The sequence below is a fragment of the Chinchilla lanigera genome, unplaced genomic scaffold, assembly GCF_000276665.1.
Source record: "Chinchilla lanigera isolate Chin_1 unplaced genomic scaffold, ChiLan1.0 scaffold00016, whole genome shotgun sequence".
In the NCBI taxonomy this organism is placed as follows: domain Eukaryota; kingdom Metazoa; phylum Chordata; class Mammalia; order Rodentia; family Chinchillidae; genus Chinchilla; species Chinchilla lanigera.
Genome location: NW_004955417.1, coordinates 24,305,309 through 24,326,938, shown reverse-complemented (window position 1 = coordinate 24,326,938; position 21,630 = coordinate 24,305,309). Strand labels below are relative to the sequence as shown.

At 40.0% G+C, this 21,630-nt stretch overlaps 1 protein-coding gene across 7 annotated transcripts in view; it reads left to right on the top strand.

Annotated features, from left to right (window-relative positions):
* Samd12 (sterile alpha motif domain containing 12) overlaps nucleotides 1-21,630 on the top strand; it is a 404,233-nt gene that overhangs the window by 214,634 nt on the left and 167,969 nt on the right. For 6 of the 7 annotated variants that reach the window (XM_005381902.1, XM_013512788.1, XM_013512787.1 and 3 more), the window contains exon 4: nucleotides 10,049-10,189. In XM_005381902.1, coding sequence (XP_005381959.1) covers nucleotides 10,049-10,189 — 141 coding nt within the window. Of the gene's footprint in view, nucleotides 1-10,048; nucleotides 10,190-13,278; nucleotides 13,431-21,630 lie in introns of those variants that run through there. The other variant, XM_005381901.1, reaches the window with a different exon arrangement.

Sequence of the window (21,630 nt, the reverse complement as noted above, 5' to 3'; positions counted from 1 at the left end):
ATAAAAAGAATAAGTCAAACAAAAGCTTGTACAAGGGGGGAAATGATAAAAATCAGAGTAGAAATTATTTCAGTGGAGACTAAGAAAACAATACAAAGAATCAGTGAATCAAAGAGTAGGTTGTTTTAACAAACACTTAACCAACTGTATCAAAAAAAGGAAAGAAAAAAACTCATCCATGCAATTGGGAATGAAAAAGGTGAAATTACCACAGATCCTGCAGAAATCCAGATCATCAATCCCTAGTTCAAGAACTTGTATTCTAATATCATGGAAAACACAGAAGAAATGGACAGATTTCTAGATATATATGAATGACCAAAGCTGAATCAAGAAGATATAAAAATTCTAAATGAACCAATATCAGTCAGTGAAACTGAAAATGGAATTAAAAGCCTACCAAAACGGAAAAGCCAAGGCCCTGACAGAGTCACTACTGAATTTACAAGAAATTTAGAGAAGGTCAAATGTTGTTACTTCTCAAACTCTTCCATGAAATTAGAGGGGAAACAGTACTCCCAGACTCATTCCTGGAAGTAGTCACTACCCTGATACCAAGTCCAGAGTAGTATCCAGCCAAAAGAGAACTACAGGCCAATCTCCCTAATGGACAGAAAAATCCTCAGTAAGATGCAGGCAAACAGAATGCAGTAAATCATAAGTTTATACACCATGATCAAGTAGGATTCATCCCAGGGATACAGGGATTGTTCAACATATGCAAACCAGTAAATGTAATATACCATGTTAACAGAGCCAAGGACAAAAACCATATGATCATCTCAATGCAAAAAAAAAAAAAAAAAAAAGCATTGACAAACTTGAACACCCATTCATGATTAAAAAAAAAAAACAAAACCCTCCAGAAAACTGGACTAGAAGGTCTTTATCGCAATCTGATAAAAATCATCTATGACAAACCAACAGCTAACATCACACTAAGTGGACAAAAACTGAAGGCTTTCATTCTAAAATAAAAAAACGAAACAGTGATGTCCACGATCACTACTCTTATTCAGTATAGTTCTGGAAACATTAGCCAGAGCAATTAGACAAGAGAAAGAAATAAAAGGATTAAGAATAGGAAAGGAAGAAGCAAAATTAGCATTATTTGCAGATGACATAATACTCTACATACATGACCCAAAAAAATCCATGAAAAGACTTCAAGATTTAATAACTGAATGCAGTAACATAGCTAGCTACAAAGTCAACACTCAATAGCATTCCTGTACGCAAATAACGAACTCACTGAAAGAGAAATCAGTGAAACAACAGCATCTACAATATCATTCAAAAAAATTAAATACCTAGGAATCAACCTAACAGGAAGTTAAAAACCTTTATATTGAAAACTATGGTACTCTGAAAAAGATTAAAGAGGATATCAAGAAAGGAAAGGTATCCCTTGTTCTTGGGTAGGAAGGACCAATATAGTAAAAATGCCATACTTCCCAGATTGTTATACAGATTTAATTCAATCACAATCAAAATACCAGTAGCTTATCTCACAGAATTAAAACAATCCTAAAATTAATTTGGGTGCAGAAGAGACTTACAATAATGAAAGCAATTCTGGGCAACAAAGGCAAGGCAGGGAGCATCACAATCCCTGTCTTGAAACTATACTGTAAAGCTACTGTGATAAAAACTGCATGGTGTTGGGTAAAAAAGCAGACCTGAGGATCAGTGGAACAGTTTAGAAGATGCAGACACAACTTCAGATACACTCACCCACTTAGCTTTGGCAAAGGGGCCAAATACCTTCACTGTAAGAAAGATAGCCTCTTTGATAAATGGTACTAGGGAAAATGGCTTTCCACATGTGAAAGACTAACTTTAGACCATATCTCTTACCATGCACTACACTAAAATTAAAGTGGATCAAAGATCTAAATATTAAAGCAGAAACACGAAATCTACTGGAAGATAGAATAGGTGGAACTTTTGAAGACACTGCTGTAGGCAAGGACTTTATGAACAAAACCCTAATCATACAGGAACTATCACAAAGAACAACTGGGATCTCATCTTATTAAAAAGCTTTTGTACAACAAGAAAAACCACAAATGGAATGAAGAGACAACCCCGTGTTGGAAAAAATTTTGCTAGCTGTTCCTCAGACAGAGGACTAATATCTAGACTATATAAAGAACTCAAAAAATTAGACCTCCAAATTTAAAGATGCAATAAAAAAATGGGCATTTCACATGAAAGAATTAGATGAAGAATTCTTCTCAGATGAAGAATTGGAAATAACAAATGTATGAAAAATGACATCACTGGCCATTCAAGAGATACAAATTAAAACAATATTGAGATTGCATCTCACTCCAGAAAGAATGGCTGTTATCAAGAAATCAACCAATAACAAATCCTGCAAGGACTGTGAGGATAAAAGAACCCTCTTCCACTGTTGGTAGGTGTGTCAACTGGTGCAACCACTGTGGAAATCAGTGTGGAGATTCCTTAAAAAACTAAAACTAGAGGTCTGTTTGACCTAGCTAGGTATCTTCCTGAAAGAATTAAAAGCTTCATACCACAATGGTATATGTACACATATTTTTAACAGCACAGCTTGTAATAGCCATATCTTGGAAATAGCCCAAATGCCCATGAACAGAATGGATAAAGATGTGTTCTTTTCATACAGTGGGTACTCCTCTGCTGTAAAGAAGGATAAACTTGAGACATTTCTAGCTAAATGGATGCACTTTGAGACCAAACTGTTTAGTGAAATAAATTGGACACATATGTTCAAATATTATATGGTTTCTCTGGTGTGAGAAGCCAAAAGTGTAAATAAGGATCAAAATGTATAATGGCTAGTGGGAAATGTGAAGATAATGTTCACATGTGAAGGGGAATAAGGGTGGGCAGAGGGGGAAAGGAAAAAAGGACAAGAAAAAGAGAATAGAAGGAAAAATAGAAACAAAGCTTTTGTAAATAAGGAGGGGAAGGGGTTGAAGGGAAGGGAGGGGATTTGGAAAAAAAGGAGAAGCAAGATAGATCATGAAGAAGTACAAATTCCCTATGATGAATATGATCATCATGTATATCTAAAATGTACCAATGAAAAAGAAGGAAAAATGATCCTAAGAGATAGGACTAAGTTAAGGATCTTTACATGGGGAGGTAACCCTGGATCACTTAAGTCTGCCTTAAATCAAATCACAGTTGTTTTTGTAAGTGAGAAGCAGATAGCTTGGGCTGTAGCTCAGTGGTAGAATGCTTGCCTGTTATGTATGTGAAAGAGTGCAGGTTCAAGATCCTGTTCTAAAAAAAAGCTGAGAGTATATATACACAAGAGGAGATGGTGATGTGAAAATGAAGGTAGATATTAGAGTGCTGTGGCCGGAAGCAAAGGAATGCAGGCAACCAGCAGAGGTTGGAAATATAAAAGAACAGATGTGCCCCTGTGCTCTTCCAGAGGGCATGTGGCCCTGCCAGTACCTGGTTTTTATCCCAGTGAAACTTAGTTTGAGTGTCTGCCTTCCAGATCTATGAGGAATAAGTATCTGTTGTTTTTAACTCCTATGTCTATGGTACTTTGCTGCAGCAAGCAGAGGAAACTAATACAGTGCTCCATACTTCGATTACCCTTCACCCTTCCTTGCTCCCCGCCTGTTCAGCAAATCCTGTGGCTTCCCGTGGTGTGTGTTCAAGAGCAGAACAAGGCCCTTGTCCTTCCTCATGCCTGTGGGTAGGCAAATAAGAGTCCCACAGGCTCTGTTCCTGCGACGTAGTGTGTGCGTCTTTACCCACCACCCACTGCAGGCAGTCCTGTCCCTCTGTGCATTGTTCTTCCTGTTGCCTTCCCTGACAGCTTCCAGTTGAGTCTCTCACATCAGAAAAGACAGGAATGTAATGGCCTGGTGATCATCAGAATGTAGGTAAGGAAGGCAACATTTACATTGATTTAGTGGCATTTAGTAATTAAGTTTATATGTCCAATAAACATTTATGAACACTACTGTGTGCCAAGATAAGGAATCTGATAGGAAAAGATTCCTACTGTATTGTGGCTCTCCAGAGAGGCGAAGCCAACAGCAGATATGTAATATGCATACATATTGTGTGTGTGTGTGTGTGTGTGAGTGAGTGAGGGAGAGGGAGAGAGAGAGATGATGAGAAATTGGCTCATGTGATTTTGGAAGCCGACAAGTTCAAAACCTGGAAAGGTGACATCCCCATTTGGGTCTCAAGGCCAGATTCTGCTGTCCTCTCTGGAGAGCAGTCTGCCAATCTAAGTACTAATCTCTTACGGAAACACCTATAATAGTGTGTGACTAAGTATCTGGGTACCGCATGGCCCAGTCAAGCTGGCGTAGAAAATTAACCATCACATCTGCTCCAATGCAACTGGTACTCCAGTGTGCCGCACCCAATGATGCCTCTTCATCCTTAAGATTGCAGCAGGAGCTCTGATTTTCTAAGATTGCTGCCAGGGCACCAGATCCATGTGTCTTGCTAAATATTTCCTGGCCTGAACCCTCATAAGTGGCCCTGGGAATATTTGCAGCAAGTATCTGGCAGGGAAAGTCAGTTCAGCGCTGGGGTTGTTAAGAGGTAACCTCTTCTTTTGCTGAATTCCACCAAGATGTGCCTGCACTCAGCTTAAGTCCATGGGCTGCTTGATTTGGGATTTGAGGAAAGCATTGAAGGAATGAGATCATTAAGTGGAAGAAAAAGGATATTCTGTTTCTCTGCTTTTGTTTAATTCTCCCCTTTGCATTACTTCCCCAGATCCCAAGTACTCACAAAAGAAAAACATAGCAGTGACATGACCATGGTTTCCTCCTTCCAGCACATCCCCTCCTAGAGCAGTGACTCAATTTCCTACTCAGAAATGGGGCCAGTAGCCACGGGTAGGTCAGGCTGGAAACCTGAGTCATCTCTGAAGTCTGCCTTGCTGTCACACCCTCTTGTAGGCATTGTCAATTCATCAAAATAGAGCTAAAATTCTACTTCCATCTGCTTTCCTGTGCCCCAGTCTGAAGGACCCATCTCTTCCTGCATCTTCTTTATACCCCAGTTCACTGCCCACACCTCTGACCATGGGGATTCTTTTAATACCCAAGTCCCCATGCTTAGACTATCTACATTGAGAATAAAATGCATCCATCCAAGACTATGAAGCCCGTAGGATTCTAGCCCTGCCTTCTCCTGTCTTGTGCACTTTGCCACAGTGACTCTAGACATTCCGCTAGTTGTCTTGGCACTTATATTCCTCATCGTTCTCTCTGGCTCCAGCACCCCCACGTCAGAGAGGCCTTTCCTAACCACCGAAGCTACAATGGCGCCCATCCTTCTAACACCGCTCCCTTTGCCCCCTTCCCCTCTGGCTTGTCTTCAGAGAACTTCCCAACACCTGCATTATGTTGCTGTTTCTACATCGAGCACAGCTCTTGGTCTGTTTGCACCTCACCTTCCTCATGCTACATGGTGAGGTCCATGAAGACTGAAGACACCACTCATCCCCAAATGCTCAGCACACAGAATAGTGGCAGGCTTATAGTGGTACCCCATAAATATTTGATAGCAGGAGAAAAAGGAATGGAGTAAACCCATGTGCGAATGTCAAGCCTCTCCCAACCCAGTGACACCCTAGGTCACCTCCTTCCCATTTGTAATGAGTTTGGGAAATCAAGAAACACAGTAGGTGCTGTTTTCTATTCCTGGATCCCTGTCTGAGGAGGTGACTACAACACATATTAGCCCTTTGATAGCATTTGTCGTGCACTTGTGGACATTTGTCCTTAGCCACCTTCCTTGTCAGTCTGAAAGCTTCAAGAGTGACTGTCTGCTTTGTTCTTCAGTTCACACAGGTGACAGGGACACAGTAGGCTCAATTAGTGTTGGTGAACCAAAAGTTAAGTTTTATGGAAAACAACAGAAATTAACACTATAAATTGAAAAAAGGAGATGTAGTTGGTGACTGACTACATATCTCTTCCCTTATCTCTTTCCCAAAAGTAGCGCCACACTGATGAGACATTCTTTTCTTTTCAGGAAGGGTAAGACAGGAGATTGGTGGGACTTTTGCTCTTGGGAGTGATGTAATTACTAAATTAAACAAAATTTTCAGAACCACCCGATCTGGTTGACACTGTGGAAATCACCAAAGAAGACAGTGAATCAGATTTTGCTGCTAAGATCTTCCATGTGCAGCATCTTTTTTCTAGGTATTGCTTCACCAGGAAATTCTTCTATGCCCTGTACTCTAGGTGTTTCTTTCTTTCCCTCTGTTTTTCTACGAAGGAAGCTACAGTAGAACTGAACATAGTAGTAAGAATTAGGAAAATCTCTCATGCATCAAACATTCTTTAGTTTCTTAACTGCCCTTTTGACATGGTTTAAATAAAAGCAATAACATCTGTATTCTCAGAATTTGGATAAATCAATTTGAACAACTGAGCATTTAATTTTTAAGAGTTCACAGACATGATTGTATCACAAAATCATAAAGCACGCTTTTATAACTGATAAGAGCTTTATAATGCATATATTCAAACCTGACGCAATTAAGCCACCCAAGTAGAAATGAAATTCCAGGAGGGTTTATGTAATCAAATGTATCTGTGGGGAGGCTTAGACTACAGGTTTTCAGGGGCAAAATAGAACAGCTGGGGTGGGTGCGCTGGAAAAAAATTATCACTCTGACTTACTGACACTGTAGTCCTGGAGCAGCCAACTTCTCAAGACTGGAGCTGTGTGGGTCGTATCTCATGCCGCAGGACCTCTCACTGTGGAATGTCACAGCTTGTGAAACCATAAGTGAAGCAACCAGGAGTACAAAGGGTGAGCTACATGTTGGAGCTGGGAGGCATTAAAACCATCTGAAGTTTATGAAATGTATAAAGAGCTAGATTTTGGTCATTTGGAGGCCAGTTACACACATACTTTAAAAGCGAGCCCCATCCTCAGTTTCCTGAGTGAGACTTTAGGGCCAAGTTCTGACAGTAGGCACAACAGTGGGAGGCCAGGCTGCCCCAGAAGCTCGGGACTCTGTTCACCATTTCTGGGCAATCTTGTGCTCTCTGCTTCTGATTGTGACCACTTCTCAGAAACTGGGAAAGGAAAGGAAACCTAAAGCCATCTGTCTGACTTCTTAAAAACATGGAAATTCCTGTAAATTGACGTGGTCAATTGCTGCTATAGTAAGTTATCACAAACTTAGAAGCTTAAAATAACACAAATATATTATCTTAAACTTGTGAACGTCTGAAGCTTCACATTCCATGAAGCTAAAAGCATGATGTTGGGAGAGTTGCATTCCTGAAGGGCTTGAGAAAGAAGCTGTTTTCTTATCTCTTCCGTTCTGTAGAGGTGGCCTGTACTCTTTGGCTCCTGGCCACTTCCTCCTGACCCCTGTTTGTATTGTCTCACCTCCTGTCTCTCTTTCTGGCTTTCCTGTTTCCCTCTTTTCTGTGATTAGATTAGACAGATCTACCTGGGTAAGGCAGGATAATCTCCCTTCTTAAACCTTAATGACATTTACAGAATTCCTTTTGTCTTGGATGGCAACAAATACAGAGGTTCCAGAGATTAGACTGTGGACATCTTAGAGAGCATTATTGCATCTGCCCTAGAAAGCAGAGGGAACTGCTTGCACTTGATCTTTCTTGCCTTTCACACAAGTACCATGAGCCACCAGGTACTACCTGAGCTTGGATTCTTCTCAAGATGGCCCTCTCACTAAACGTTCAGATCAAAGTGCCACCAACAGCAATGTGCACACATCCCTAAACTCCCTTCCTTGCCAGGCACTGGTCTGGGACCTCATCTGTGTTGATACAGTTATCAGCAGTACTTCCCATCCAAAATGCATGTCTCCCCATCCACCAGTCTCACTTATGGGTGCATGTTGGAGGTATAATGCATGATCCTTTTGTAGATGTGAAGGTTATGTGATTAATTTTGTATAGGATGTACCCTGGGAAGGAACAGCGGCAGGAATGAGGGAAAGATAGACAAGACACAACAGCTGGGTCAGGTGGAGGCTCCTTTACCCGGTGGGTAAGAGGACCTGAACAATAACAGTAGGGATGTTTATTTATATGCTTGCAAAGTTAGTATCATGAGACACAAGGTTGCCAAGCAACTAAAGACTGAAACTGTCCAGGCAAATGCTTTTCTCAAGACTGAGGTAGCTTGACTACTTTAGGCACTGTGGCCTTGTCTTGCCTCCACACATATAGCCAGTTTCCAGCTTCAGCTACTCCCAACAGTTTTGGCCAATGAATAACTAGGCTATGCATTTCATTCATGAGATATGATCTAGCACCTTCTCCTCTCCCTGTACTTCAAGGTGGGTAGACTTAGTGCTGATCATGCTGAATAAGCTGGATGCAAACTTTGTCATAGCCACTGATATTTGGGGGTTTTTTGTCACTGTACTATATATCAGAAGTCTTCCTGACTGATGCACTTTACAAATGCTAAAGGAAAGGAAATGAGAAGAGTAAACTAGCCCAGATAGCCTCTAACTGGTTTTCTCCATTCACCTGTCTCTACCATAGGCCACATAGATTTTCCTCTTCCTTTGATGGAAAAGCCTATTAACTTTACATTCTGGTTGTGAGGTTCCTTTTTCTTTTCTTTTTGTGGTATTGGGCATCAAACTCAGAACCTTGCACTTGCCAGGCAGGCACTGTGCCACTGAGCTGTATCCCCAACCCAGATTCCTTTTTCAAAGTGATAGAACATTAGTTTCTGGAATGTATATTATAGGACACTCATAGTGTTAGTATTGGTTGCGTGGAGTTGGCTGTGTCTCTTCTGCATCCATAGAAATGAATATAAATCTTGTATTAGTCAACTCTGCTGTCACTGAGACACAATACCCGACACTCACATCTTTAATATAGCTCACAGTTTCAGGGAACTCAGTCCATGGTCACCTGGTTCCAAAACAGAAACGTCATGGCAGAAGGGCATGGTGGAGCAAAGGTGCTCAATTCATGGCAGCAAGGAAACAAATCAGGAATAGTACAAGAGAGGAGGAGCCAGGGACCAGATTATCCAAGGTCATGTCTGTATCACACACCCAGACACACCCAGGATGTGCTTTACTAATCTGCCAGATATTTCTTAATCCAGTCAGGCTGACGTGTCATGATTAACAAGAACAGATCTGCAGCTATGATGACTGCAGATGTGAAGAAAGAATAGAATGTGGCGCTGGGAACATTTAATGTCTTCATATCTTGTTGTCTTCATATCTTGTAGTAAGGCCTCACAATTGAAGTTTGCTTATTTCGGAGCAAGCACAGGATCGGGGAGACCTTTGGGGTTTGCTAGATATCATGCTAGACGAGAAGCATGCAGGCATTCACAGGAAAGAAGGGGTCAGAAAGGAGCTGTGCCAGTTGGGCCCAGCTATCCCAGGACCTGAATGTGTGCACACTGTAGGTTGCCACATCCCAAGGCTCTACGTTTTGGTGTCATTTGCCTTTCTTCTTATACCCCAGCCCTGCTGGGATTGTCGCCCAGGGCCCTGGGTTGGGATTATGGCAGAGCTCCCCGCACTTGGAGATGTAACTCTAGCCCAGTGCCAGAAGTACAACCAGAGGCCTGGAAGCCTGCAGATCAAAACTGAACTTTAAGTACAAATTTCACAGAAACATGACTGTATCCTAGGCTAAAGTTGCTGGGGTTCCTATATAACCACAGTTAGAGCATTTGTTTCTACAGCTGGAATTTTGGTGACTTGTGCTCCTGTGGGCAGCCAGAGAACCCATCCCCCAATAAAAAAGATAGTTTCCATGGAAACCTACAATCTGTGACTCTGATATCCAGGTCAAAAGCTTGCTATTTTATCTGCTTTAGTGTGTGGGTCATATGAGGATTGCTAATATTAGCTAAAAGTTGGGATTTTCTTCAAATTACCCACTGTGTCAGCAATGATCAAGGGTGACCTTCTATTCTAAGGAGGTAGTGTTTGGTTGGAACCTTATGTATGCAGGTTGAACCAAGACCAAGATGGAAATCTTTCTCTCCAGCAAACCATTCATATCCTTTTCCTTGCATCTCTAAACCCCTGTAGGGAGAGCCCTGCTGAGACTCACGGACAAAAAGCTGGAGCGCATGGGGATCGCCCAGGAGAACCTCCGGCAGCACATCTTGCAACAGGTGCTCCAGCTGAAGGTGCGAGAGGAAGTCAGAAACCTGCAGTTACTCACACAAGGTATCCTGTGGCTTCCTGATGGGTAGATGGAAGGGGAGAGGGAAAAAAGAAGCCTCATCATTATGACAAAGGGAGCCAGGAAGAGTGTTGTTTCCAAAATTTCCTTCATTAAAAAAAATATATATATATACATATGTATATTTACAGATCATCTCCTTCCCAAAACTTTTCATAGCCCAACGAATATGTAAGTAATAAATAAGCAAGCAACAGTATTCAAGCTAACTTCAAGGTCATCACATACAGCTATGTAGACTGTGCATTGCACACCTTCAGAGAGTACCAGTCACAGATGTCAGGGTTTGATTACACTCTCTGGAGCTGTACTGTGTGCAGTCTCTACCACTGTACAGGATAGCACTGATTATTGTTATCTCTCTGATAATTTAGGGAGGGCTTTGGAATTTGCATGGTTTTATAGCTAATATATCCTGTGACAGAGGTGGATGTTTTGTTGTGTTTTGTTTTACTTTGCCTTTTCATTGGCTAGTAGAAAATATATTTTAAATATGTGTCTTTATTTAAATGCATTTATATGCACATATAGTTTAGAGATTGTAAGAACCCTATTTAACCTCTTGAAAAAAGAATAGTTTAAAAAATATAGGATACAGAGAATTTAAGAGTAGACTGTTAAGACCATATAACTCTTAATAGAAATCATTAATAACTTTAATAGGTTGAGAGCACTTAAGATCTTCACAACTGTGGAAGTGACAGACAAAAAGCTAAAATTTGAAGAAACCTAAGTCACACCATAACTTATACATCTACACAAGATTTGGTTGCTATTAACCTCCATTGGCTGTAACTTTTGTATTTTTCTTTTGTTGTCCATTGTGTATCATTTTAAATGAAAGGATGATAAAATATGTGTTTTTGAGAGCCTTGGGTATTTTTCAGTCTGCAGAATATTGTAATTGCATGCATACCGTTATTGAGAAATCTGGGTCAGCCAAGTTTCATGTTATTGCATTTAGATTAACCCAGTAATAGTCCATTTGCCTAGAGGAAATGATGTACTGCCGGAAAGATGACTGCTCTAGAAGGATAAATATAGACTGCAAGCGATATGAAAATAGTATTGTTTATTTGATATATGTTATTTGAATTTTATCCCCAGAGACTTCCAATGGCAAGTTTATAGGTGCTGGTACTCTGAGTGATTTAAATGTGAATGTTCTATACTGATCCACTTGGAAGATTTTTTTTTAACAAGAAAATAGAGATAAGAAGATATATAACAGTTCATCACAGTGCTATCTGTAAAATGGAAAAAAGTAGAAATAACACAGAGGTTCAGCAATATGGAAAGAATCAAATAATTTTGCTTAAATTCATAAGATGCAACATATTGTAGGCATTAAATTATAGCCGTGAAGAATGTATAAAATGAGAAAGTACTCAGGAAATGAGGGGAAAGCTGTGGATAAATTTTTGTTGATAGTATAACCCCTGTATGTATTTAAATTTTGTATTCTTACATGTGCGTAGAAAAAGGACTGAAAGTGAATGTGCTGCTGTTTTGATAACGGGTTTTTATGGGGTTATAGGTCTGTGGGTGGTCCTAATTGTTTTCTTTATATTTTTCTGTTTTCCAAATCTCCCACTGTAAATCTACATTATGGTTATAATCAGAAAATGCACACATGTTTGTATGGCTCCTCCGCGGCTGCATTCTGCCAGGCTCTGCTCGGTGTGTGAGCCCTCAGCACTCTTGTTTTCCTCCTGTGGTGGTAAATAGAAGGAGCCCTAGCTCACGGAGTGCACGTGGCTATCCACCTGTGTAGTGTTTGCTTTACAAAATTTGTTTTCTATGGCATTCAGTGCCCTAGATGCAAAAATATGAGAGCATTCCTGAGAAAGTACGTATTCAGGTCTATTAAATTAAATATATGTCTGTGTTCTGAGAAGGAAATGCTAAGTTCAGTCTTCCCAATTCACTGGTCATTTTCTTTAGCTATAAACGCTATGCAGTTTGCCTTCTTTCATCCCACTCCATGTAGAAGGGATCGTTGTTTAGCTCTTGGATATTTCATCTCCATCCATATTACCTTTCTTATTGCTTGTCTTTTGCATGTTAACGCTCAAACTCATTTTATGATAGGTATCTTTTAGAAAACCCATAGCCCTGCTAAAGTAATAGTTTCAAAAAATTGAAAAAAGAAAAGAAAACCAAAGAAAACCAAATTGACAGAAAAGAAAACCAAATTGTTTTTGAAGTTCTAAAGACAGCTAAGAAAACCTTAGGATATTAATTTTGGGTCTAGTTTACTGTAATAAGAGTTTAAATTCCATCCCACTCAAGGAAGAAAATATATATATATATCATAGGTTTACCACCACTGAACTAGTCCATTTCTGCTGCTGTATTCAAACACATAAACTAAGTGGATTATGAACTAGAAGGATTGCTTTCTCTGACTGCTGGAGGCAGGCAGTCCAAGATAAAGGCCCTGGGAGACTCGGTGTCCAGTGTAAGCTCACTTTGTCACAGGCCGTCTTCTCATTGGCCTTTTTTTCAGCGGCCTCACACAGGGGAAGCAGGGAGGCACTCTCGGGGACCTGAGGTAAGAGAGCCACTGATCCCATTCTTGGAGGTGCCACCCTCATGCCCTAATCCCCTAACAAAGGCCACATCTCCTCATAACATCACCTCAGGGAGGAGGATTTCAACCCGTGGGTTTGAAGGCACATAAGGTTCAATCCATTGCATTGGAATGCAACAATTTTTAACCAATACATTTAAAAGAGGGTTATCATATTCAAAGTAATCTATTTTGGGTGAAAGAGAATTATTTTTAAAATGATTGAATGTGTTGTGAGTTTCCTTCCTGCCTTTGGAAGTAGTTTCTAAATACAGATTGTTGGGAAGAATTTAAATGGCCATCTTTAGGGGAACCACTAATGACGGCACATTTAGGCCTGGGAGTTGTCTGAAGCTATACCCGCAAGAACGAGCATACTAATATGAGAGGGTCTCTGAGAATTGAAAAGAGCAAAGTGCAGAACAATATGTGTAGTACGCTACATTTTCCAAAGACAGAGAAAATGACAGTGTGTATCTGTGTGTGCTTTGTTTGTATAAGGAAATTCAGAATGTTGTACACGAAGCTAACCCAAGCTGCACCTGGAGCAGGAAAGAAGGTGAATAGAGAGAGGACGGATACCCTACATGTCACTTTGTATTGTGAAATATGATGTATTAACTATTTAAAAGAATAAAAATTCTGAAAATGAACAAGAAGAAAGACTGAATTTTAACCCCAGAGAGACTATAATTTTAGATTCTGACCCTAACATGTATTGCTTTGTTACCTCAGGGAGATTACTTCATCTGCCTCTGTCCTAATTTTCTAATCTCTGAGATGGAGATCAGCATGTCTGTCCAACCAGTAGAGATGAGTAAGAATTAAAAGAGCTAAAATATATACATCAATCAGGGCAGAGTGACAGTAAGTACAGAATACATATAGCTTGGGGCTGGGGATTTAGCTCAGCGGCAAAGTGCCTGCCTGGCAAGCGCAAGGTCGTGAGTTCGGTTCCTGGTACCAGAGAAAAAAACCAGAATACATATAGCTGTCAGAATCACATAATTAAACTCTTTAATTTATAACAAGCCTTATCGTTAGCATCTTTACTGAGATATATTCATATAACATACAATTTACCCATTGAAAGTGTACAGTTCCATGATTTTCTGTATTTACAATTTTGCAATTATTGCAATAATTAATTTTAAAATGTCTCATCAGTGAAGAAACCCCATACCATTAACATTCCCCATTTCTTCCCAAGATCTCCAACTGCTCCTTGAGAGAATTAATCTATTGTCATTTCCTGTAAATGTAATCTTAGAGTGTATGATCTTCTGTGATTGGCTTTCACCTGCGATAATATCTTTAAGGCCTACCCACGATGCACATGTCAGTACCTAACTTGTGTTTATTGTTGAATATCCATTGTATGAGTACACCATATTTTATTAATCCTTCAACTGATAAACATTTTGGTTGTCTCTGAAATTTAGCTATTATTAGTAATGCTTATTTGAACATTAATGTGCAAGTTTCTGTGTGAACACGTTTGGATTTCTCTGGGCATATGCCTACGAAGGGAATTCCACTGCATATGGTAACTCCGTGGACAACAAAGCCGTCACGTCATGCTCCCACCAGCAGAGTTTGAGGGCTCCCATCTCTCCGCATCTTCACCCCACTGCATGTTGTTCCCAGTCTTAAAACTATCATAGTACATGTGAAATATTTCAGTGTGGTTTTGATTTGTTTGTCTCTTGTGGTTAATAGCACCTTCTCATGTGTGTATTGGCTATTTGTTTATCTTCTTCAGGAAAAATGTCTAGCTCATTTTTAATAGGACTATTAATTATCTAAGCTTTATTTCAGTTTAGTTACGGGTAGGGAGTTGAACCCCTTAGCTATGGGCTTGTTCGGTAAGTCCTTTACCACCTAGCCACACCTCAACCCCTGAGCTTTTCTATCTTATTTATCTGTTTATGTTTTTGAGATGGGTTCTTGCTGTGTTCCCAGGCCACGCTGGAACTCATGATTCTCCCACGTTAGCTTCATGAGCAACTAAGATTGCAGGTGTACACCATAAAACCTGGGTTAAGCTTTATTTACCATGCCCGATTACCTACCTTATTTATAAGAGTTAAATATTTTGTTGCTATTTCCAAAGAAGAAACCCATCTGCAAAGGATGAAAGCTTGCCTCACTGAAGATATTCAAAAGAACCTGCCACAAATTTGAATATCAATGGCAAAGTGAAACCACTGAATATTCTCTAAAGGTTTTCTCTAGGAAGCAGCATCCTTTTGGATGTAGAAATTATAAACACACACAGTAAATCATATGCATCTGAAAGCTCATTCTGATTCTGTAGTGTTGTAGCAAAATAATGTAATAGAGAATTAAGCCTATTTTTCCATGTTCTGTTGCTGTCTTAAAACTTGTCTGAAGTTTTTTATTCCACATCAGTGTTTTCAGAGTTGACCAGAAGCTTCATGACATGGCCAGGATGGCCACAAATGAACTAAAGAGTTCCACCAAGCCACTGTGGGTTACTTGAATAGAAAAAATGAATTCTTTGCCTCCCTTTTTATATTCCTCCTTTTGGGTACTAATTAAGTAACAAAAATTGTAAGTCATTTTGACAAGTTTTCAGGTGAATGCATATTAAATCTATCAGCTAGGAATCACTATCAGTAACTAATCACAAAATCTCCAGAGACAGATCGTCACTGTGTTTCAGCTGAAATCCTGGCCCCTAACTCTGCTATTGTATTCACAGTGGCCCTGAAGTTGTCTGACATTTCCAAGTACCATGGTCAGGGCTTGGCCTTGCTTTCATGTCGTCCTTGTAGTGCCTTTAAGGTGATTTCCCTCCTCTGGTAGCCTTCGGGTCTCTGGTGTCCAGAATTTTGATCTATCGACTTCCTTGATTGCATCTTCCTCCTGGAAAGTCAGCTGGATCAGGATACCTCTACTTGTCTCTTGGGAAACACAGTGTGAAATTGGAAATCATTATTATACTTTCCTTTTACTTGGTTCATGAGAGAGGGGGAAAGTGCTTTACAGAACACACAACAGTTCTGCACATTGCTTTTGGAACTCTTTAAATTAACACATGATCAAGTATATAAAGGGTATTCTTAGCATTTTCATAATGGACATTATTTCTAGGATGAAAAACTCCCAGGCCTACTCGCCACACTGCTTTTCATATAGCTAATGAGTATTAAATGTTTGCTCTTGACAAAGCATGCACAAATGGTCACATCACCTTGATATTTTCTCTGCCATGGCCAGACCTCTTTGTTAGCCCCAATGTATATACAGGGTAAAGTAAAGACAGAACACCTAAATACAATCCCAAATCCAGAAAACTGAGCAAAACATGGGTCTGCATATAACAAGCTTTTGTCCATTTAACTTCACTGCCTGTGATCTCTCTGATGGGGTAATAATTCTCCTCTCTGGGTGATGATTAAATGAGATCTTCTATGGACATCATATTCTATAGATCATGGCTTCTGAACTGTTCTAGGTGCTAGCGAACTTTTCTTAGTAAAGGGCAAGACAGTATTTTAGTCTTTGCTGACCGTATGGTGTCTGTTGCTCCTGCCCCACTGTATGAAGGCAACCATAGGCAATACTTAAATAAACTACACATGGCTGTGTTTCAGTAAAACTTTATTTACAAAAATAGTTGTTGGTACGCACAGAAGGAAACACTAAACAGAATGAAAACGCAACTGTTAAGATGTTCATATCTAAAATATATAAGGAATTTCTGTAACCCAGTAGAAATAAACAACCAATTTTGAAAATGGACCACAGAACATGAATATATAATTCTCCAAAGAAGCTATATACATGGCCAACAACCATCAAAAAAGATGTTCATCACTAATCATTAGAGAAATACAAATCTATTGATATATCATTTCATACCCATTGGAATGGCCACTATCAAAAGAATAGAAAATAGTAAGTTTTGAAAAGAATTTAGGGAAACCATATCCCTTGTGCACTGCTAGGGGGTCCATAAAATTGTGTGACCATTATGAAAAACACTGTGAAAGTTCCCAGATAATTAAAAATAGAATTACCATATGACCCACGAATACCATTTTTGAGTATATATCCAAAAACATTTAAAAGAGGATTTTGAAGGAACATTTGTACACCCATATTCATTGTAGCATTGTTCACCATAACCAAGAGATTGAAGCAACACCAGTGCCCATTGACAGAGGAATCAATAGGGAAAATACTGCATGTAAATATGCCAGAATACTACTCAGCATTCACAAAAAAGAAATCTAGTCACATTCTACTGCATGAATTAACTTTATGAAATAAGCCATCACAAAAGAACAAAATTCTACTCATATGAAGTACCTCAGGTAGTCAAGATCATAATATAAACAGAAAATAAAAGACTGGATCCTAAAGGCTATGGGGAGAAAGAATTAGTGTCTATGGGTATCAAGTTTCAGATTTACAAGATGAAAGATTTATGGAGATCTGCTACATAATAATTTCAATCTACTGTGTTAAACTATACACTTAAAATAGTTAAAATGAAAATCTAATGTTATGTTTTTTACTACAATAAAAATATTCCTAAGCCGTAGCTAGTAAACCCATACTTTACAAAGTCAAAACTCTAAGCTTCTGACATCCTCATCTAGATTGCTCTTCTGATTCTTGGAATTTTCCATTTTGAGATTAAAAGATTCCTTTGAGTCCAAGGCCTCTCTAGCATAGCCCCACTCCTGGGATGTCCCCTTCTGTGACTTTCTTAGCTACAAATACATGGATAGTGTAAAAGTGTATCAGCACCTATGAAATTTGGGTAAATGTGGTCAGTAGAAACCCACATCCCCACTGGAGGATCGGGAAGATAATGTATTAATTGCTGCCATCTTCGAGTGCCTTTGTCATCAGTGCCTACAACATGCAAAAAGAGCATGATATTTACCAGGGCCAGTTTTGGCTCATTAAACGTTAGTATTTCCCTAAGCATTTTTTCTACATTGTCCAAATATATGTGTCAAAATTTAGTTGGGAATTGCATGGCCAGATGGACTCTACAAAGCTTCATCTTTTGGAGTGACAAAAATTAGAAACATTACATTCTAATCCAAGAAGAACTTTCCAGAACTATGTGTACCGGCTGGGTATTTTAATCCTGTCACCTCCACAGTGATGCTTCAGCAGCCAAAACGGGCTGTCTGAACTGAAGTAGGCCATCTGGTCCACCACCTTGCTTAAGAAGTCTTTGTAGAGCAGAGCTGTAACCTCTTGAGAAATTGTAAAGTCTCATTTTATAGACCTGAGTTCCAGGACTCAGAGAGAATTAGAGGATTCCCAGTGGTTACACAGCTAGTTAGTGGTACAACTGAAACTAGATCCCTTTTCTGCTAATTACCGCAACTCTAATTTTTGTCTTATTGTTTCTGTTAAGGTATAATTCACACACAGTAAGGTTACCACTTTGGGTGTACGGTTCTGCAAGTATTGACAAATATGCACGATTGTGTGGCTATTGCTACAGTCAAGATATAACTCAAAATTTCCTTCACTCTAAGAAATATTCCTCCGGTACCCATTTGTGGCAGCCTCTCCTATTCCACAAGCCTCTGACAACCACTAATATTTCCTGTCCATACAGTTTTGCCTTTCCCAAAATGTGATGCAAATGGAATCATAGAGTCTGATTTCTTAACCGAATTGCACTGAGACTTAGCGAGCCTGCAGTGGTTGTCATTCTCCCATTCGCTTTCATCACTGAGTTATTCCATTGGATGTATAACTACAGTTTTATTCCCCAGCTGAGGGACATTTGAGTTGTTTGCAGTTTTGTAGAACACCAATAAAGCTGCTCTAAGCATTCATATAAAGGTTCTTGTATAAACAGTGGTTTTCATTTGATTGGGTATCTGGAAGTGAAATTGCTATTTTGTATCATAAATACATGTTTTAGCTCATAAGAAACTGCCAGGTCAGTATTCTTAAGATAATAAAAGCAGAATAATGGGACTGGGGACTGGCTATACTACATATAAAAATATCAGAAGTTTTTCTGGAAAATTGCTGCATCTTTGTGAAAGTCCTACCTATCTCCTCCTGAAGGCATTCCTTTTCAGGAATTTGCTGAGTGTCTCTTGTATAGCATCTCATGGTAAGTGCAAGGTCAAGTATGTCTATGGTGAATTCATTTGTTTAATAAAAATTTTCTCAGCCTCTATGCACCAGGCAGTGCACTACATATGTCTTCCCGCATTTGTCACTAAGCTGCTTCCTTGGTCTCTTTTCTAAGGAGAGCCAAGTAACAATCCCAGTCATGTGGCAGCATGAATATCAGACTCTCATGATGCCCCTGTGAATCATGTCTCTTGGCCAGATTTTCTAGTCTCTCTCCAGGTGTGCCTCTTTGCGTGTCCAGGCTCTTCCGGACTTCCTGACTCCACCCGATGTTCATGGGTCCGTTCTCTTCATTCTCACTCTTCTGCCTTGTCCTTGGAGAGAGCCAAGCTCTTCCTGGTGCTGCCTGTTTTCATGTACATGAAACTGACTCTCTTGGTCACTTTTCTCGTTGTAATGGCTCTTCCTCAGGTGGCGGCTCGCTGCCTGCCTCTGCTGCTTCCCGGTGTTCTTTCCTCCTGGAAGTAGCTCCTCTTGGTTTTTCCCATTGAGCGTGCTCTTTGGTAAAACCTCACCCACTCCATTACTTTGTCCATCTCCTACTTCTTACCGACTCTCAGATTTACATCTGAGATCTTGAAGTTCTGTATCCTTCATTTACTCTCCCTAGAAAATGTGAAAGCCTGAATATTCTACTGACAGTTCATGTTTAAAAAATCAAAATTTAACCCCACTGTCTTTCCCACCATCTCTCTTACATTCCGCTCTGGGTTCCTCAAGGATAAAACTTGCATGCACTCCTTAACCTGATTCAGAAGGTTCAGAGTTACCAGGAATTACTGTTTCCCTCAAAATAACAAGTACTCAGCGGCAAAATCCTCTGAGTTCTTCTGAAATGGATTTGCAGCCTCTTTCTGCCTCCTTTAGCACTGGGTTAACTTATTCTTCATTAGTTTCTTCCCAGGCCATTAGGAGAACCTTCTAGCACTCATCCGGTCTCTAGTGTCTGCCTTGCTCCTTCAGTTAGTGTGCCACTTCTCTTGCCAAGATTCATTTAAATATATTTCTGATGACATTCTTTCTATCCTTAGAACACTTGGTGACTTCCAGTTGGCTACAGAATAAAATTCAAACCTCTTAGCATCTCATTGAAAGCTATTCTAAACATTTCATAGATGTATTAACTTTGGGCATATTGCTTGCCAGACACTGTGATACCACAGCTGTAAGAATGGGGATAGGATCTACTTCACAGTGTTGTTGGGATTATGAGGTGATAAAGCTCATGGCAGGCCCTGGCCTTCATGGCATACCACCTCTTCTGAGAAGCCCTGCCTCGTTTCTCAGGCAGAAGCACTCATTCCCCTCTCTACACAGTTGTTGAGTGTCAGGTCCCATGTTAGCTACTAGGGATGAAAAGGAGCATCTGATGTAGCAGTGAGGCAGGAGTGGCATGCACCATGCCAGAGATAGACAGTGTGTACTGGGAGCACAGGACTGGAACTGAGCCTCCCCAGGAATTGGTGGGATAAGGAAGACTTGCCAAAGGTGTAACATAGGCACTGGTTCATAAAGGATCAAAGATTTGGCAGGTACACGAAGGCTGGCGGGAGGCAGCCGGAGGTGTGGTGGCATAGTCTTGCTCTGTCCCCTGAGGGTTGTTGCCAACCCCAGTGGGATTCTGATGCTGCTTTGCGCTGCTCCCTCCTAGCATACTACACAGCAGAAAGTGGATTCTCTGTGCAGTTTTGCTGATCTAAATTGAATGGTTATGCTTTTCTTTCATTTTCTATCTCTATTTCATTTTCCACTTAATCTCATAGCAGTGAATGCAATACCAATTTGGTATGAATTTGTGATACGAAAGTAAAAGTTGCTACAAAAACATTTGGGATCATTTTCTCCATGAGCCATATCACCCAGAATCTCTTCTATATTTTTATTTTTTCTCCTCCCACTGTTCTTCCTCCTCCTCCTTCGTAGAACCTTCTTTATTCCCTCCTGTTCTTTTGTACTGACCATCGGAGACAGTGGCAAGGGCTCTTAAATATATAAACCACTCCTCCTTTAGCTGCCTTTTTAGTCCTTCCGTGTGCCCCTGCTGAGTGACTGTAAAGTGCACCTTCTCCCCTACAACCCAGTTAATTGCCCAGCAGCTTATGGCGGATAAAGGTGTTAGGTGAGAAATCTTAGGGATTTAGTGCAGATTTTTCTCTGTGCTTAGGGTCATTTATTACTTCATTCACTGTCATTTGATTATGATTTGTCATCTACATGTCCCTTCCCAGTTTCTTCCAAGACAGCATTTCCTCAAACGGCCACTTCCTCAGGCTTTCCCCTGACATACTCCAGAATCTTCAGACCCTGTTATACAAATTTTGTGGCAAGGAATATTTCTAATTTTATCAAGTCTTTAAGCTGTCAGAGAAATTCTTCTTGGTGTGAGCTTTATGTATAGAAGCCTAAACACAAAATTCCTTTAGGGATTATGAAAATCACATGACAATTTAACAGTAGGGCTTAGACTTACGAATACCCTAGTTAGCATCCCCTCTTATTTCATTTTTCTTCTGGGAGTTTCAATTCTGACCAGTTCATTCAGAAAGGTGTGTTGAAAGTGAGGCTTAAAATTGACTCCTGCTTCTTGGCCGTTGGATTCTTTATGCTGGAAAAATGTTTGCCTGTTCTAGGGGCCCTGAAAGTCTCTCTAGCTGGGATATGGGAGAAGTGTCCATATGCTATTTTTTTCTAATTTGGACTTGTTCT